This window comes from Chelonia mydas, chromosome 20 (assembly GCF_015237465.2).
Source record: "Chelonia mydas isolate rCheMyd1 chromosome 20, rCheMyd1.pri.v2, whole genome shotgun sequence".
NCBI classification, from domain to species: Eukaryota; Metazoa; Chordata; order Testudines; family Cheloniidae; genus Chelonia; species Chelonia mydas.
This window is the reverse complement of record NC_051260.2, coordinates 14,102,049-14,121,114: the sequence shown is the minus strand read 5'-3', so window position 1 is coordinate 14,121,114 and position 19,066 is coordinate 14,102,049. Positions and strand designations below refer to the sequence as shown.

At 50.6% G+C, this 19,066-nt stretch overlaps 2 protein-coding genes and 1 long non-coding RNA gene across 4 annotated transcripts in view; 2 read left to right on the top strand and 1 right to left on the bottom strand.

Moving 5' to 3' along the window:
* LOC122463405 overlaps window positions 1-6,824 on the top strand; it is a 42,438-nt gene extending 35,614 nt beyond the window's left edge. For both annotated transcript variants that reach the window (XR_006286755.1, XR_006286756.1), the window contains one exon: window positions 6,245-6,824. This is a non-coding gene — a long non-coding RNA (uncharacterized LOC122463405). The remainder of the gene's footprint in view (window positions 1-6,244) is intronic.
* Window positions 1-19,066, top strand: part of LOC102941668 (adhesion G protein-coupled receptor E3) — a 123,058-nt gene that overhangs the window by 82,083 nt on the left and 21,909 nt on the right. The gene's annotated exons all lie outside the window — the stretch shown is intronic.
* On the bottom strand, window positions 1,024-12,062 carry LOC102942114 (C-type lectin domain family 4 member G). Its single transcript, XM_007070051.4, has 9 exons — window positions 10,476-12,062; window positions 9,790-9,900; window positions 9,321-9,410; window positions 6,843-6,893; window positions 6,336-6,425; window positions 5,040-5,153; window positions 3,705-3,856; window positions 2,049-2,158; window positions 1,024-1,346 (listed from the first exon to the last, which is right to left on the bottom strand). The coding sequence occupies exons 1-9, from the start codon at window positions 10,570-10,572 to the stop codon at window positions 1,214-1,216; spliced, it is 948 nt and encodes a 315-aa protein (XP_007070113.1). The 5' UTR covers window positions 10,573-12,062; the 3' UTR covers window positions 1,024-1,213.

The following is a 19,066-nucleotide window of genomic DNA, read 5'->3' as shown; positions in this document are numbered from 1 at the left end:
CAAACGCTGCCCTCGGCCTTCAATGGGAGCCGAGTGCGTGCGTCTAATGGCAGAACAGCCCCCTCAAGATGCAGATAGGTGATCTGGGAGCACTTACAGGAGCAGCTAGAGGCCCCAGCTGAGATCACAGCCCCATTGTGCCGGGTGCGGCGCTGACACACAATGAGACACTCCCTGCCCCACAGAGCTCACAGGCTCAATAGACAAGACAGACACAGGAAGGGTTATGATCTCCATTTTCAAGAGAAGGAAACTGAAGCCCCCAGACAGGTGAAGGAGTCAGAGGCAGAGCTGGAACTGAACCCAGGTCCCAGTCCTGTGCCTTACACATCAGATCATCCTTCCTCTGAGTGGAGACACCCGGGGGCAGAGTCAGGAGCAATGAGATGAATTTAAGAAAAGGATGTTTGAGGGTGAACGGCCCCGATTCCGATCTCACTCACGTCGATGTCCCTTCAGGGTGACTCCCTTGAAGCCAGGACAACCTGTGCATTTACAGCAGTGCACCTGAGATCAGACTCTGGCCCAGTGTCAGGGAGAACAGCCTGGCCGTGAGATCTACCAGGCTGGGGAATTGCTTCCTCTTGTGGGAAGTGCAGGAGCCACGTTTCATGCTAGAGCCGTGAGGGGAACAAGCCGGTCCTGGGCCCCAGTGTGGGAGGGAAATGGATTAGATGGTCCAGTGCCAGTCAGCTTCTCCACCTCTGCTTTCCATGATCCTGTCCCATAGCTCCACTCGCTGCAATACCTGCCCAGCATTTTGAGCAGTGATACTCAGACCTCAGCGGTTCGGGAGCAAAATTAGCCATCGCCATTATGCAAAGGAGCCACAGGAGGGTGGATTCATTGTTTCATTTACTATATTACTATTCATATTTAAACAGTACGATGGGAAATATTTAGTTTTATGTCTCTCCATATATTATTCTCACAGCAAATAAGTTAGTAACTTAGTGCAAGTTGATAACTGAATGAGTTAATAACATAGTAAAAGAATCCGGATTGGTTAATAACACAGATCGATTAATAATTAAATCACAGTGTTTTAATAGCATGTGCTGCAAAGAGCTGTAGGAGACCCATGAAAGACCCTCTTGCAGCTCACGAGCGGAAGTCTGAGAATCACTGATTTAGAGAGAATAGGTCCTGAGCAGTCCCACATGGGGCAGGCTGTGTGACACCTCCCCTCCCTGCTGTGGATTCAGGGACTCAGCTAGCACTGCCGTTCACAGATCCAGCTCTCAGTTGCGGAGCATCTGGCATCGTTCCACTTCCCATCGAAGCGTATGCTGCCACAGTCCTCCCCATGCTGCCCAACATTGTTGGGTTCCCCGGCCCCCCAGAACCTGAGAAGGAAACAGAAGCCCTTAGAGGTCTCTGGTTTGAAAACCTCCTCCATGTGGGTGGTGTGAAATGAGCCAGTTCCTAGGGGACAGGTCTCCCCGTCACCGACGCCAGTGGGCACTGCCTGGTCTGATAGTTTTAGCACAGAGAGTCAAGGTGGGCATGGGCTGATCTGCCTACTCACTCCTCGAGGTGGTGCCTGGCGGTCAGAGCCATGGCAGGTTGGTGCTAGCCACTGAATAGCGGGAAGCTGTCCCAGCCACTCCTCAAGCCATAGCTGTTCTCAGCTTGGAGGACATCAGTGTCCAGTGCATTTTACGGGTGAGGAAACTGAGGCAAAGAGCAGGAAGCGATGTGCCTCACAGTCTGCCAGCAGAGCACACTGCTGGGGCTGGGACTAGAACCCAGGAGTGCTAACTACGTGTCCACTGGGCCATGTTGCTGTTCTCCCCAGCACCTTTCCTTAGCATGACATTCAGAATGCCCCATGGTAAAGCAGCTTTCTGCTCCCCAGAAACAGAAAGCAGACTCATAACCTTCTTTACCTGGTTTAGCCACTAAAGGGGACCAGAGACCCCTCTAATATCAATTGCATTGGTACCAGTGCTCCGTCTGGCTCTTTAGAGAGAGAAGAGATAAAGCAGAAACAGCTGATTGTAAGGGACAGTTCTCTCTCCAAAGAGGCTGAACAAAGAGGGACTTGCCTGATAGACAAGAGGCTGCCATCCAGCCAGCGCCACTCCCCTTCCTTCACTGAGTCGCTGAGGCCCAGCCAGTACACTTCGGGCTCAATGATGTGGTTTGACAAAAACATCTATGTGGGAAAACAGGAAGAAGACAATCATGATCCCAAGCAGACGGTGAGAGGGGCAGGGAGGGGGTTCCATGGGGCCTGTGTTTGTTGCCAGCAGAGTCTGTAGCTGTAGATTCTCACCCCTCTCCATTTTTCCAACCCTTTACATTAGGGCTGGCCACCCTGGATTTCTCAGGATGCACCAGGCACTCCCATGGATGCATCGCTTCCCCTCTCCAAAAGGAGTGACCGTTGTGCATCATGGGAGTTGTAGACGGGCTGGGTAGCCTGACCGTTAAAGAATGGGGGCCTGGGGCATCGAAACTACAGCTCCCATGAGGCACTGCAGCAGCATGTCCAAAGTGAAATGTTTCCGTTTTCTGTCGAAAATTTGTGGTAATATAAACATTTGCCCCCCAAAATGAAATTTTCCACAGGAAAAAAAAAGCTCATTTTCTGACCCGCTGTACTTCAAATGCCTCATCCCTGCCCTTTGCCCTGCAACTCTCCCCTGCAGAATGGGAGGTGAACACTGGCCTGTTTGGGGCAGGACTGTCTTTTTGTGACGTGCGTACAGCACCTAGCACAACAGGGCTCTGATTGGTACTTCAGGTGCTACCACAATACAGATCAGTGATAATAAGGCTGAATATTACACTGCTGTACCCTGACAACTGCAGATCATTTTCAATCCTTCTACAGCTGCTGAGGGTCTGCCTTTGGGGCCTGTGAATTCTATGGTCTTAGGTCTCCTCCATGCAGGGGTGCCAAGGAATCATCTTACCGTCCCTGTTAAGTCCCATTCTGCACCCTGGTTACTGGGGGAGCCTTAAGTCCATGCCTGAAGATGAGACAGCGAAATACACACACTATGAGCTGTACTGCTCATGAGTCAGATTTTGGTTCTGGTGACTCCAGATTCACACCAGCACCTTGACCACCTCTGCACTACATGTGCATCCTCCCAGCACCAACTAGTCTGCCAAGGTCCTGTTCCCAGCAGGCACCGATCTCAATGTAAACCTTAAGGCAGGATTCCTTCTGCAAAGTCCTGATGAGGAATCTGGAGTGGGGTCTTCCCCCGGATATCAATAGGCCTTTCCTAGTGTAGCAGTGAGCCGCTGTGAAAAGCATTTTACCTCTGGGTCAGCAGCTGAAATTCTGCCCAGGTCCATAGTGATCAAATGTTATTTTTAGATCCCCATGGGACTCTGTGATTTGGATTCACAGGGGATTAGAACTGCCCCCCGCCCCACACACATGAATTTTGATTCACATCGAACCATCCACATCTGACGCTGAGATTTCTGTTCACAAAGCTCACTCGACATTTTTCAAATGACTCTAAGTATCCAGGTTCCCTCAATCCCTCTTGAACAGCAAGCTACATCCAAAGATATTGCTAAATTCCTGGAGAACTTGGACCAGACTCTGATCTCAGTTATTCTGGGGTCAATCAAGAGTAACTCCAGATTCACCCTGGGGTAACAGCACAGAATCTGGCTCCTTGTGCTTAATTCCCTCCATTCTGCATGATCCAAAATAGGAATCTGAGTGGATGGCTTACCTGTTCCTGTTTGGTGTTAACAATAACCAGGTGAGACCCTTCATTGGTACAGAACTGCTTAGCATCCAACCAGGATTTAGCCAATGTTGAAAAGAAGTAGCAATTTTTCTCAAAATGCTGCCAGCCAGGTGGACATTTTGTGCAGATGAATTCTGCGAGAAGTCAAATGATGGGACAAGCCTGCATTAGAGAGTCAAAATGCAGTCCAACAGCAGTCTAAAAACTCAGCCGTGTCCCCATACTTTTTATTTACTTCTCACATTCTCACTGGGTTCCAGAAAATAATTTGCACTGAATTTGCGTATTCCCTGAAATTGGATACTTTTTCCTTCCACCAGCTGCTTACAAGCAGTTAAAGAGATTCTTGAATTTATTCAGTACTTAGACTTGTTCATGAATTTCACCATGAAATTTCCCCGCCCGCTCCTGAAAAGCTTGCCATATAGTTTGTTGCAAATATTCATACTTTGACATTCATCCTCTGTGGGGTGGTTTTAAAAGTTACAGGCATTGTCACCGCTCTGACATGTGGTTGCAGGTGGCAGGGCCTGGTAGGTTGGTTTCCCAATGAAAAATGAATCAGTGAGTTAATATTTTCCTAGTATAACTTGTTGATTTTTGCTCTGTGCACAAGTCCTGGAAAAGAGGTGCCCATAAACAAAATGAAGGCTAATCTATGATCTCTGCCCAGACACTGATGTCCAGTTTCCGAGACACAACTCTGCCCCAAGAATTGACCCTAGTTAGAGAGTGGCAGGCAGGGAGCAAACTCCCTTGCTAGTTGCAACAGCTCCCCCCACAAAATATCACAGCCTGCAAACAACAACAGAGCATGTCTTCAAAGACTGAATACTGCTGACATGTTTGGAAAGAGAACTTGCAAGCTGATGTACAACAGCACCATCTGGTGGCTTCTGCCATACAGTATTGTATCCATCCCATGTTAGGCTCCATTATGTATTTAGCCAATTAGGGGCAAGATTATCAGCTGTGTCTGTTTCCATTGGGTGGAGGGCTGGTATCAGGGAATGGGTTATGGCTCCCTGAGTCTCTGGCTGGTTCTACACCAACTCTGGTGCCCAAGGCGTAGAACCAATGAGAGAATCAGGGCCAGGCAGGAGGGTGGCATGGGAGACATCTGTGCTGGCTCTACAGCCTCTGGGGACTCCCAGCTGGGGAGATGTGGTCAGTTTCAGTGAACAGGGAGCTGCGCAGGCCATAGGTCTATTGGGAACATGAAAGTCGAATCCGCTGTTCCCTGTTGACTTTCACTGACTCTGGGTGTTTAAGGTTAATGCTGTCACTGGTTTCAAGCCCTGTCTGGCGCCCCCTTACCCGTGATGTTCCGTAACTCCTCCTGCACCCCGCTCAAGACCTCCTGGAGTCTGTCGTGGTCCCTTCTTGCCTCAGCCAGCTCCTTCGACAAACTGTGCGTTAGGTTCCTTATCTCTGTTCCAGCAGGCAGGGGGCAGAAAAATGTCACCGGAATCAACAGGTTGATATTTCTGGGCTGGCTCAGACCGTCCTTCACAGCAGCTGGAAATTTCTATCTGTGTCCATCCATCCGCAAACACATTATCTGTCCCCTTCACAGCCTTCGACCTAGCTACACTCCAATACTGGAGTCCACCATTGTATTCGCTAAGCACCTCTGCTGTCCTGGGCTCATTGATTTTCCTTCAAGCCAACTGTTGGATTCAGTGAGGGAATCTTTAGCTCAGTTGGCTGGCAATCAGGTAGCCCACACTCCCCCTCAGAATCACGGGGCTCTTCTATGGAGGTCTAAATCTATAGTCATGGCAGTGACCTCACCTTACCAAGATCAGAATCCGGCTCATGTTTGCACGGGATGGGCCTGATACCAGAAAGGCTGAGCATTCCCGAATTCCTCCTGCAAGCCATGGGAGCTGTGAGCTCTCAGCAGCACTGAGCGAACTAGAGCCCCTCCCTGTCCCCCCGAGCCCCTCCCAGCCCGCACTCCCACATATCTACAGGGTACTGAGACCACAATGCAGCAAAGCACTTAAACATAAAGCCAGTGATTTTCAACCTTTTTTCATTTGCGGACCCCTGAACTTTAGAACGGTGGTGAAGACCCCTTTGAAAATCTTAGATATAGTCTGTGGACCCCCACGGGTCGATGGACCACAGGTCGAAAACCACTGCTCTGAGCATGTATCATCCCTCACAGAAATCAGGAGTGTAGAGTTGTTTGACAGCTGTTATCATGGGTAACAACTTGGGGATTGAGCTGGGGCCCTCCAGAGATAAAGCTACCCATCCATCTCCCCAAATCAGCCCAGAGCGGGACCTGTCACGCGGGCTCACCGATGGGTTACACTGCATAATGCCCTTGCTGGATCAGGGTCTGAGATCCAAACTTCTGCTGCAGCATGAACTGGGCTCAGGATAAAACCCGGGAAGGCCCAAGGGAACAGGATGCAGCTGATCCCAAACTGAAATGGGATTATCCATGTAGGGCTCCCTGCTCCATCCTCACACTTCCCCTTTCTGATCCTCCTTCTCTCCTTCCATTTCAGCTTGCCCTCCACACGGGAAGATCAGACCCAGGAGTCCCTCTACAAGGAAGCAGCAGTGATCAGGCGTTGGAAGGAAAAGGATGTTTCTCACCTATGGCGTCCTGGAGATGTAATGGGTCTTTCACATAATCAGCTTGGACCTCCTCTATTGCCAGCCTGACCCCAGCCAGCTCCTTGGACACTGCAAACAACAAGGGGCAGAAAAGAACTTTTGTAAATGTGCACGTCGAAGGGAGAGACCCCACCCATGTGGAGCCCCCACGAGTTTATTGCACGTCTTCTGACATTTGATATGTTTCTTCAAGCCCCCAGTCCTCGATTTATGCAGTTAGGAGAGAGTCTCAGCTTTTATTTAAAAAAATTAATTTCTACCCGTCGAGGTAGCAGAGAACAGCTTAATAACGTGACCCAAGCATGACCCTAAAGGCTCAGAAACCAGAACACAAATAAATCAAACCCAACATTTATTGTATTTTTTAAAATCTCGTGAGTTTTAAGCCAGTCTCATGGGCTTGACTCAAGATTTTTGAATGCTGGGGTTGGCAGCACAAGGGAGCTGTTTATGCCCAACGTCGCGAGAGGCATCCGCAGAACATACCATTAAGAAGTCGACTGTTAAACACGCTGAATTCTTTGGACATCTTCAACTCTAAAAGGAAGATGAGAGAATGGGGAGTTTCCTTTTTAAATAACAACACAGGACCTCATGCTGCCCCACCCACATGCTCCACCCCTGAGGAACGCTGGATACGGACCATTCATCCAGGTGTGTGTGAAATTTATGCAGCAAGGGCAGTCGTTGGCAAGGATGTAAATGGGTTTCACTTATAACTATTAATGATTTATATTACAGTGCTGCCTAGAGGCCCCAACTGAGATTAGGACCTGTTTGTGCCAGGTGCTGCACAAACCCGAACTGAGATTGGGTACCGTTGCTCTGGGCACTGCATAGACACAGAGCGAGAGACAGTTACAGTACAAATAGAAAACAAATGTTATCCATTTCACAGATAGTGAAACTGAGGCACAGAGAAATGAAGTGACTGTTTCAAGGTCACACAGGGCGTCAGCGGCAAAACTGGGAACTGAAGCCAAATCTTGTGAGTTCCAGCCCATGCCTGAGCCAGAACAGCAGCCAACCTCTACTCAGCTGGGGCTCAGACCCCCTTTGGGAGCAGCAGGGTCTGAGTACTAACCCACTGTTACTGTGATGTTCTCAGTGCCCATGACGTGCTGCACAGTGACACCCCTGCAGTCCAGGTGGATGCAGGCTCATTACAGCGTTTAGAGTCCTGGGGCAAATTAGCAAATTAAGACCAGTGTTTATTAAGAGAGATCCAGTCAATGACCCATGCAGGGGAACTGTGGTGGAAAAAACAGGTCAGACCCAGGACTGTCCTGCAGGACAATCCAGCAGCAACCAATTAAAGGAGGCCATAAGTAGTTGCTGTTGATAGGGTCCCTGGGTTGGGACCTAGAGTAGTGGGCAGGCCTGCTGTTCCCACCAGCGCTAGCAAAGTGGACTAAGCCCCAGGAAGGGGACAAGGCTTGTTCAGCAGAGCGGGACTCAAAGGGCCCAGAGATGGGACTGAAACCTCTAGTGAGGGGTGACAGTTTGTTGAACTCTTTGCTGCTTCAGAAGGTGCTCCTCCATTTTTGACTGTGTGACTTGGCCAGAGGGCTGAGCCACTGAAGGTGACAACCTACAGGGGGCGCCAGGAGCAGGAGAAAGTCCTTCAGTACCAGATGCAGCAGCAGGAGACATTCAAGAGGCGAGTGTCCCCCCATTACAGGCAGCAATTGGTAAGGTTGTAAATGGGTTTCACTTATTATTATTTCATTATTATTGCCTAGAAGCCCCAGCTGAGATTGAGGCCCCCTTGTTCCAGGTGCTGTACAGACCCCAACTGACACAGAGACCCCGTTGCTCTGCGTGATGCACAGTGACAAAATGAGAGACACTCCCTTACCCTGAGCTGGAGAGCTTACAATACAATTAGACAAGAAATGTTACCCATTTCACAGATAGTGAAACTGAGGCGCAGAGAAATGAAGTGACTGTTTCAAGGTCACACAGCAAGTCAGCATCGAAACTGGGAACTGAAGCCAGATCTCCTGAGTTCCAGCCCATGCCTGAGCCAGAACAGCAGCCAACCTCTACTCAGCTGGGGCTCAGACCCCCTTTGGGAGCAGCAGGGTCTGAGGACTAACCCGCTGTTACTGTGATGTTCTCAGTGCCCATGACGTGCTGCACAGTGACACCCCCGCTGTCCACTTGGGTGCAGGCTTATTACAGTGTTTAGAGTCCCAGAGGAAAATTAGAAAATTAACAACAGCGTTTATTCAGCGTTTATTCAATGACCAGCGAAGGGGAACTGTGTTGGAAAGAACTGGTCAGTCCCAGGACAGCACTGAGGGAATCCAGGGGCACCGGGCACACCCGGTATGGTAGTTCCCATTGGCCCTCCCCCTGTAGAATGGACCCAACCCTAGGTGGGTTCGCAGGGGCCATCTGCTGGATGATTGGAGACCCACCACCACACTTCTGCCCCTGTCCAGATTACTACTTCCTTACTTCATTTGAGCTGGGGTCTGTCCTGGAGAGCACAGGTCTCTTTCCCCACTCACCTAAGCAGTGGCTGTTTATTGGAGCCCCAGGTACTTGCCTACTCCTGGGAAAGACCATTCCATCTATGCCAAGACTTCCCCAGCAGGATAACGCTCTCAGCCAATGAGACACTGGTAGAAATGTGACCTCATCAGAACAAAATTTCATTGGACAATCAGTGATTCTAGGAGCAGGAAAATGTTGTCCAACAACTTCTAAGAGCAGCTTCCACCTCTTGTGGTTGTCCCACTCCCCACAATGATCTACAGTCCTGTCTGAGCTCTGGTCAGATTCCCAGCTGATGTTTGTCTGCTCAGCTCCACTGAAGTCCAAGGAGCTACATCAACTTCCACCAGCCGTGCAACTGACCCTGTGGGCCCAACTCTCCCCCCGCCCCTTGAGGCATAAGGACCAAGAAAGATCTGCCAAGTCCGACAAGGAATAGAAACATTTCCTTTATCCTCTCACCTAGATAGTCCTGGTGATGTGACAGATTTCTCTTGGCATCTCTTCTGATTGTATCTCGATCCAGCTGGGCTTCAGCAAGACCCTGGGAAACTGTAGACATGAGACTTTCGATAGCAGAGTAAAATTTATCAGCACGGGAAACCCATATCTATGAGGACATCCATGCTGCCGTAAAGCGCACTTTCCTCCCAGTTACCACCCAAGACTTCTGGTGTCCATTACCTCATGCTAGCTGTGATCTTCCGCAATAGGCGCACTGTGCTCAACAGAGGGATAGATTATTCTGGACACCAGCTCGGTCCTGGGTACAATGTAGAGCTGTGTTGGGGCTGCTCTATGTTACAGCTGAGCCTCCATTCTCAGCCCAATTTTGTGCCCCACTGCTAAAATCCACCAGAAACTAGTGAGAGCAGCCTCACTCTTGGCAGGTGAGATCTGAGGCCGAGGTAGAAATGAACAGGAGACTTACATTTCCCAAGGATCACCACAATGAGAGCTGTAGCCACTGCAATGCAAATTGCCAGCAGGACATACAGGATCACAATGGCCTTCTCTTGCGTGGAATTGGAGAGGCAAAGAGCTGTGGGGAGCAACACTGGTTAGATCTCTCAATGCAGGATCAACCCCACCAAGCATTCCCTTTGGGGAGAGACTCCAGGCACTGAACATGGTTCCCTAAAAGGGAAGATGACTGGACAAAGGGAGGGGAGTGATTCACCACAGGGTCAATACCTTGAGGTACTTCTCAGTCTCGCCTGTGTTCCATTTTCCATGTTGGGAATCCCCAGGGCCGGTGCAACCACTAGGCGAACTAGGCAGTCGCCTAGGGCGCCAAGTGGTTGGGGGCAGCGGTGGAGTGGAGGTAAGCTGGGGCAGGGAGGCGCGGGGAGGGCCTCCTGCAGCAAGTAATGGGAGGGGAACGGCAGGGAGCTGCCACGGGGGGGGGCTCCCCAGGCCAAGGGGAGGGAGCGGCGGCAGGGAGCTGCTGCAGGGGGGCTCCCTGGACCAGGGGATAGGGTGGCGGCAGGTACAGGTACAATCTGATTGTGGGCACCGGCCAACCACAAATTCGGAAAGCCAGGAATAGGACACAGGCCTCCTGACTCCCAGGGCAGCTCCTTAATCACAAGACCACCCTTCCTCAGGCCAGCTCACCTTTGCCGCCTCTCCCAGGTGAGCTGCTCGCTCCCTGCACTGTGAGTTCCACCTGCTCTGAGTTGTCCCATTTGTGATAGGAGCTGTCCGGGTGCATGGCTGCGGATGTCTCTGTTCGGTTCCCTGCCGTCCGTGCACTTTATATTGATAGGAGCCATCATCATGCCTTTCCGGGGAACCGACGCCTCTGGTCACACTTCCCATTCTCAGAATTGCCTGGTTAGGGACCGTGGCCCAACCGTTTCCTCTCCAGATCAGTGCAGAATCACTGTGGTTGCAGTTTCTGGTCCTTAGACTTCCAGGCTCTGGGATTGCTCAACTCCCATTGACTTTTATCAGAGCATGTTGAAATCAGCACTTCTCTCCCAGAGGCTGCTCAAGACAATCTGCCACCCTAAGCAAAACTTCGATGTTCCATCCCCCTCCTCAGATGCCAAGGGTGGCAGATTTGGCCAGTCACTCCTACGTCGTGAAGGAAAGGGCGGCAGTGCCAAATTCCAGTGCGTGGCATTGTGGTCTTGTATGACTGGGGGGCAGCCAGGCTAAACGTGCCACTGTAGGCAGCTGCTCAGAAGTCTGCCACCGTAGACATCTGCCTACACTGCATGTCCCTAGAGCAGCCCCTGCGAGCACCTCACCTGATGGGGTCCTGTACTATTCCTGGACACACTAGACAGGAAGGCAGGAGGGGTTAGCAGAAGGCTTCATGGCCAGAACAATGTCAGTTTCTCACCAATAACAGGAGTCACACTCACTCTTCCAACTGGAAGCTTGTGGCATGGGCATCTTGATCCCACAAGAGCAAATGAACACTTGAAGAACTAAGAGGACATGCAACCCTAACCTGAACACCCCAGGGTCTGCTGGATCAGATAATCTCCTGTAGACTTCTCAGGGTTTGTGGGAACATGTGCCAGCGACTGCAGGGTAGTGGAGCTCACTACACCAGCTGTAACCCTGCCAGGGGCTCGTCAACACCAGCTAGTTAAGAGGTTGGGGGCAGTGTTCACTCTCTAAGCACTGCTTGTCCAGCTGAAAGAAGCCAGGTGGAACCAATGCCAAGGTACTCTGCCGAGGGGCAGTTTGAGTGGGGAGGCAGGCTAGCCATGCAGGGGGAAGTAGCCAGAATCCCTTCCTTCCACTTGTAATCCAAGAGCGGCCATTGCCTCGTAGTGACTCCCTGGAGACAACAGCTCAGCATTTCGCTGATAAATCCACATACTCTCGCTCATACCAGCACAAGATCCACTAGGTCAGCGATTACACGATCCCAAGGATGGTCATGAGTAGGACCCTACCATATTCACGGACATGAAAAACACGTCACGGACCATGACATCTGGCTATTGCAGAGGCGTTGCAGGATTGCCACCCTTACTTCTGCACCACCACCACCACCAGCAGCAGCTTCCTCCAGCCCGGGGAGGTTCCTGGAGGTGGGAGTGAGTCCTCAGATGGGGTGCCCTGAACCCTACCCCTCCCTGGCTCCAGGCCGAGTGCTTGGCTTAAAGGGGCTTAATGAGGCCTTGGGCTGGCTTTGTGTGTGTGTGTGTGTGGGGGGGGGTGACCATGGCACCCCCCAGACCACAGCATCCTGGGTGATCACCCCCCCATAAGGCCGGCCCTGCCCGCCCCCGCGCAAAAAGTTATGACCCCACCCATAGCATGTCACCCTCACTTCTGCACTGCTGCTGGTGGCAATAAACTCTGAAGTTGGGCTCCCGGCCAGCAGCCGCCACTCTCCGGCCACCCAGCTCTGCAGGCAGTGCCCCCGCCAGCAGCAGTGCGGAGGTAAAGGTGGCAATATCACGACCCCCGTACAATAGCCTTGCAATCCCCCACAGTCCCCTTTTTGGGTCGGGGCCCCCGTGGTTTCCACACCATGAAATCTGAGATTTAAATATCTGAAACCGTGAAATTTACACTTTTTAAAAATCCTCTGACCGTGAAATTGACCAAAACAGACTGTGAATTTGGTAAGGCCCTAGTCATGAGATTTTTGGCAAGTAACAATTCTGAGGCCAATTGTATATTTTTTTAAAAAATCACCCTGCAGGTTATGTTGGAAGCATGAAAGTGGGGTCTGGTGGCAGCGGAATTGGACTGGGAATCAGGAGATCTGGGTTCCAATCCTGGCTCTGTTGCAGAGTAACCCTCTGCATTCGTCTCCCCATCAATAAAATGGGTATAATGACATTGACCTCCTTTATGAAGCATTTTGAGATCTGCTGATGAAGACCAGGGTACATTATATGTATTAGACCTCTTCGACTTGAACCACTATCACTGCTTCAGAGGAAGGTGTAAGGAGCCCTAGGTGGACACGGCTATACCAGCACTGTTGGGCTGATGGATACTTTTGAGGAGGCAGCTGTCAGTAGTGTTGAGCTGAACACCATTCTGCTTTGAGATCCTGAATACGCCAATGACATTGTCCTGTTGGCCCAGTTCAGTGAATGGCTGCAGCCAATGGCAAGCTGGTCAGGCAAGAAGCTGCATGCATTGGTCCGGCTATTAACCCAGATAAAATGAAGTCCCAGGCCATTAGCATCTAACAGCCTCCAGCTCCAAATTACAACCGGCTCAATGTTCACCAGTCTGGACTGTTAAATATTTGGGCAACATCATAGAATCATAGAATATTAGGGTTGGAAGAGACCTCAGGAGGTCATCTAGTCCAACCCCCTGCTCAAAGCAGGACCAATCCCCAACTAAATCATCCAAGCCAGGGCTTCGTCAAGCTGGGCCTTCAAAACCTCTCAGGAAGGAGATTCCACCACCTGCCTAGGGAACCCATTCCAGTGCTTCACCACCCTCCTAGTGAAATAGTGTTTCCTAATATCCAGCCTAGACCTCCCTCTCTGAAACTTGAGACTATTGCTTCTTTTTCTGTCATCTGTCACAACTGAGACCAGCCGAGCTCCAGCCTCTCTGGAACCCCCCTGGACAGCCCTGGTAGATGCTTCAAAGATGTGGGTGCCCGTAGCTCGTATTGCAGCAGCCGCCGTGTTTCAGGTCATTCAGGATTCTCTGTGGGACCATCATGATATCAGGCTTGCTATGAAGCTGTGGACCTACAGAACCACAGTTCTACCGACTCTGTCCTCCGGAAGTGAAATGTGTGTGGTGAGGAAGGCTGAAGGACATTGGACTGGTGCTGTCGATTCTCCTGATGTTGTCGTTGTCTCCGTCAGGTGTTTCATATCAAGTGGCAGGAGAAGATCAGAAATGAGGATATTAAAAGCTGAACTCAGCAATCACCTCCATCAGCACTGGTTTGGGATCAGCAGCTTTCCTGGTCGGAAATATTATAAGATGAACGAATTCCAAAGCATGCATACCAAGAAATGCTGCTAAAGAACCAGCAATCGTGTGGGTGTGAAAAGCTTACGCTTGCCAGTGATGGACATAAAAGGAGTATGCAATCAGACCACCCTAAGTATCTTGCCAGAGATCGACCTGGGTGGCGCTCACTTTGCAGGGGCCATGTCCCTTTGGGATTAGCCATTAATTCAAATCAAATAGAATTAAGGTGGACAATTCTGAAATGTGGGGACATTTCTGACTCCAGGCAACTAGTGATTGGTTTGTGCCCTGAAGAAGAAGGGCAGAGACGTAGAGCATTTATGTTTATTTTTTTATCCTGTCTAATGTAACTTGTTATTTTTATGCTGAAAATACATAGGGCCTGATTCTTAGTTACATGAAGTTCCCTTTATTTCAGTGCAAAGGGCCCTGTTTGAAAATCATAATCAGGCCCTTCACCCTCGGTCTCACTGACATCCAGTGTTAGTGAGTTCGCCTGGCTAATTCTGTGCTGTGTACACTTTGGTGCCATGTTTGTGGCAATGCCTGGAATGTGCCAGGTGCTTTCCAGAGACACAAGAAAGGATGGTCCTTGCCCTGAGAAACTCGCAGGCTAAGGATGGACAGAGAAGCAGGGACCAGGAAAGGGGAACAGCCAAACCACCAAATGCCAATCAGCAGATTCACTTGTGACAGCCCATCAGAGAGGGACTGAAGTGTGTACGGGTTTGGAGCCTGTGGGATTGGCTATGGGAGGTCGTACCGTGCATCGGTGCCTTCCTGGGTGGGGGGACGCAGAAGTGGCTGTACCAGCTGCAGACAAGCCAGGACATGAGCCGATCAGGAGGCGTGGGACAATTGTACAAGGGGCAGATAAGACTGAGGACATAGAAAGAGCGGTGGAGTTACTGGACAAGGGCAGACAAGGACGGGGACGGGGATGGGGTGAGGAGCATGGATGATTGTACGAGAGCAAACAAAACCAGGATCACAAATGGCGCAGGGGCTGTGGTGACCGGGGGTTATGAAGTTCAGCCAGGGATAAGCAGGGAGCCTCACTGTGCCTGGGTGTCTGGGATTTGCCTCCTTTGGGGCTCCATGGTTTGGTTCCAGCAGCCTTTGCACAGAGTTTCCTCAATTTAAACATTAGGGTCATTTCTGATGCGCTTCCTCATTCTGGTTAATTTCCCTCTTCCTATTCTCAGAGCTAGTTCTGGGCACAGTTCCATTACTGAGTGTGTGGAAGCTTATTACATAGGGCCAGATCCTTAGCTGGTGTCAATGGGTGTATTGACCCCAGTGGAATGATGCCGATGTTCACAGCTGGGGATCTGGCCCCATTGACTCCAATGGAACGATGCTGTTTTACACCAGTGGGAGATCAGGCCCCTAGTTGTCACTCTTACGCCTTTTCTACGTTATACTGCTATGAACTAAACTGTGAATTTAAATTGCCTTTGTTATCCTAGGTTAACCCCTCATGTGGATCCTCTTAGTCCAGCATAAGAGTGACCGTTATTCAGTTTATTTTACGTCACCTTGGAAGGGGTTTAGGCTAAACAGAATAAGTTTGTCCACATGTGGGGTTAGATGGGGATAACAAGACCTGTGTCGCTGTATGGGCATAAGTGGCAACACAGCCCTTAGTCAGTGGCTCTTCTACAATTGCTTCTTCGACCAACTCCCAGCCTGGGTCATGCTCCCCACAGATGTCTTTGTTTGTTTGTGTGGAGTGTTCCACTGGGCCCTGCAGGGGGTGCTTTGCATGTCTGGGGTCAGTGCTGGGGGAGGGGAGGGATACATACACGTCTATATATCTTGAGGATGAAGGGCCAGAAATTTAGGTGGTATAAATTAGTGTAATTCCACATACTTTCATGGAGCTCCACAGATTTATAGCAGCTAATGACGAAGCTGATGATTTTTACTGGCTATGAGAACATAAATGGAAGGGAATAATTGCATTTCTACAGTGTTAACTTGTGATCATGAGCCTAACCCCCTTGGACCTTCATGACATCTGCCCAGAACAGCTCTGCCGGCTCTTACTCAGGCAGGGATTGGGGAGTTTACACTTGTCTCCAAGCAGCCGCTCAAGTGAGGAATATCTGGATCCAATATCATGTTAAAAGAACAAAGACTTTTTTGGCAGGACAATCTAATGGCCCCCCTGGTTAATGACCCCCCCATACACAATGCCAGCATCACTCCACCAGCTCCCGACAAACTGAAAGTCAAAGAAATGTGTGTCACCACTGGGAATGTGTTGTTTATTTGCCTTACTTCCTCCACCAGCACATCTTGGACAATTCCTCACTGCTCACCACACCCAGACAGAACAGCCATCAGGAAACACCTGAGAAAGGGGAATTCACTGGGCAAAAATTAACTTTATGTGGCCAAAGCCCATCAGTGTGTGCACTGTTTTCTGAACAGAAGATGGACGCATGATGTGCCAGGTCGTGAATGTGGAAGTTTTGTAAGATACCTCACAAGATCCAGCAAGTCCAAGAGAATGGAGAGATATAGAGGACATTTTTGAATGGCAGTTTGGCGTAGGGAGGCCACTTGTCTGGTTTCACACCAGATGGTCCTCTTTTTGGCAGGTTTGTCTCCTATCTGGAGTGGTAAAAACTGGAAGTGGTTTTTCCAGTATCAGACGGGAGACCCCATTTTGGAGAGTGCACTTCTCTGCCCCACCAGTATGACTTTGTACACCTGCTCCATCCAAGGTCAGGCCAATGGGAGTGGGACGCTCTTGCAAATGGCATCCCCCATGCAGTGTGACCTTGCACACACCATGCGGACGAAGTCACGCTGGCAGGGGTGAGGCAATGCAGGCAGGGGTGGGCGCATGCCATTCCGAGAAGTGTTGTGATGTCTAGTATTCCAGGAACATGTGAGTAAGAAAATCAAGCTTGGTTGCACAGAGGTCTCCAACTATCCAAGGAAGACAGCTGATCATTGCTGGAGATTCAATACTCCAAAAATTGAAAGAATGTTCTGCAAGGGATAGGAGGACCACAGGACCGGGCGCTGCCCTCCCAGAGCCAAGACACAAGGTATCACTCTAAGATTGGACAGGCTTCGGAAGTCGACAGGTAAGGATCCATTGGTGATGGTTCATATCGGCATTACTGTCATTGCACCGCGGGATATCTCACAGATAGTAGATGACTTCTGGGCACTTGGAAATGTGCTGAAGAAGAAGAATGTCCAAGCCATCTTTGAAAAAATCCTTCCTGTCCCACGAGTAAAGGAAGACAGAACCCAGAAAATTATGGAAGTGATCTGCTGGCTAGGTAAGTGATGGAGGGTTCTGGTTTTGTAGAACAGTGGTCCAACTTCTGTGGGGAGAGGGGGCTGTATGGTGTGGATGGCTTCCACCTCAGTAGAAGGGTGGCCACTCTTCTTGGTGACATGATGGCTAGAGTTGGTTTGAGATGGGGTGTATTTGGCCGGCTGGGGGCCCCGTAGTCCTCCTGCAACCTACTTCCCCCCAGCTCCAAGAAACAGTGGGCTGAGAGGAGAAGAGCAGCAAAGGTGAGTCCTCCAAGCAGCCATTTTGGAAACCACAGAGACGTGGTCCTCCAAGGGCTAGAAGGGTGAGCAGCAGCCAGTCAGGGACCAGCTGGCCCAGAAAAACAGGGGTTCCTGGCCTTAGTGGTTCAGTTCCAGGCTGAAACCAGTGGAGTGCGGAAGTGGGCTCCTCTCAGGCCAAAGGAATCTGACAATCAAACAGAGTTTATGGTTAGCTGACCTAACATAATTGGGATTGCAGATAGAGTAGAACCTGAGGACGCTGGCCCTGAGACAGGACTAGAGATAATAGGGCCAGTAGGAAGAGGTCCAGGGAAAATAGCAGCGAAGAACTGAAGTGAGCAGTGTGTGGCTGCTGTGCATAGGGTCCCTGCGTTTGAACCCGGAGTTGTGGGTGGGCCCAGGTTCCCCTACCGGCCACAGGTAAAGTGGCATAAATCCCAAGAATGGGATTGGGTTTATTTGGGAGCCCAAACAAAGACTCAATTTAAAAGGCTGAACTGGGCTGAAGACCCTAGCAAGGGCAAAGAGACTGGTTATTTGTTGGACTCTAGAATACCCTGAAAGGGGTTCATTTGGACATCCTTACTTGGCTGGAGGGCCAAGCTACTGTAGATCAGCCAAGATCTGTCAGCGGTCTGCAGGGGGCACTGAAAGCTAGGAAAAGGACTCTGGTACCACATCCCACCACTCAGGCATTCAAGAGGTTAGTGCCCCTTTAGAGGGCTTAACTAATAGCAAAAGGGGAGGGTAAAAAGAGGGAAGATATGAGCACAGCACAAAATCAAGAGGTTGAGAACAAAATTAATCATGGAACCAAGGAACATGAAAAGAGGAATTCTTGAATTGCCTATAGACCAGTGCCAGGAGCCTCGGTAACAATCGAGGAATTGGAATTGCTCATTTATTAGCATAAATTGGATCATAGATGGTATTACTGACACCAATGTCGGTCGCCCTTCAGCCCCTGCAGAGCTCACCCCCTGCCCTGGGTCTCTCTGCAGCTAAAGCGGAGCTGCGGAAACAGCAGTTGTTGCAATTTCTTTAATTCGACCTTAGAGATTCTGATGTCTACGTGTGGAGACGGGAGTGCGACGTTATCACTGGAGGTGAGAGGCTCCGTCCCTTGAATGTGCTCTGCGGGCTAGTGCCCCCGAGTGTGCCCCAGAGCCCTGCGTGCTGCTGTGCCGGGTTAGAGTCTCACTGGGGGGCAGGGAGACATGTAGATCCTCTTCAGAAAAGACCTGTGCCCTCCACTGCTGGGTGGGGGGGTGCACCCTCTCGTGGTGTTTGTCTGTGTCTGCGTGCACATGCCCTCCAGGGGTGTGAGTGCACGTTTGTGTTTGTCCACCCACATGCGCCCTCTAGTGTTCAGACCTGTTGTTGTTCATCGGAGGTGCTATACTGCTAACGCTTACTGGGGATTCTCCTTCAGCTCATCTGTCATGACCTGAGTTTTTCAAGCAGCAGGATCTGGGCTCTGTCCCTGCCCTGCCAGACATTTCTGAGCAGCTGCTGGATGCAGCATAGAGACGACCTAGGAAGCCATCGGCTTGTGACAACGTTGTTCCCTGGCATCTGTAATGGAGGGATGGGGGATGGTGGAGCAGGAGCGAAGAAGGAATGATAAAGGGTTCTAGCCCCAGTTGGCTTCAGGTCCCAGTGGGGCCCCAAGTCAGCCTCAGGGGACCCCCTTTCTAAAGGGCTCCTCCTCTGAGAGTACTGCGGCCCCCGAAACTGGGAGA

Bases quoted from the DNA above. Each gene is read 5' to 3' on its own strand.
- LOC102942114 (XM_007070051.4), bottom strand. From the start codon at position 10,572: ATGCACCCGGACAGCTCCTATCACAAATGGGACAACTCAGAGCAGGTG. The intron at 9,901-10,475 runs GTGAGCTGGCCT...TGCTCCCCACAG, and splicing joins ACCTGGGAGAGGCGGCAAAG to CTCTTTGCCTCTCCAATTCC. The intron at 9,411-9,789 runs GTAAGTCTCCTG...TCATGTCTACAG, and splicing joins TGTGGTGATCCTTGGGAAAT to TTTCCCAGGGTCTTGCTGAA.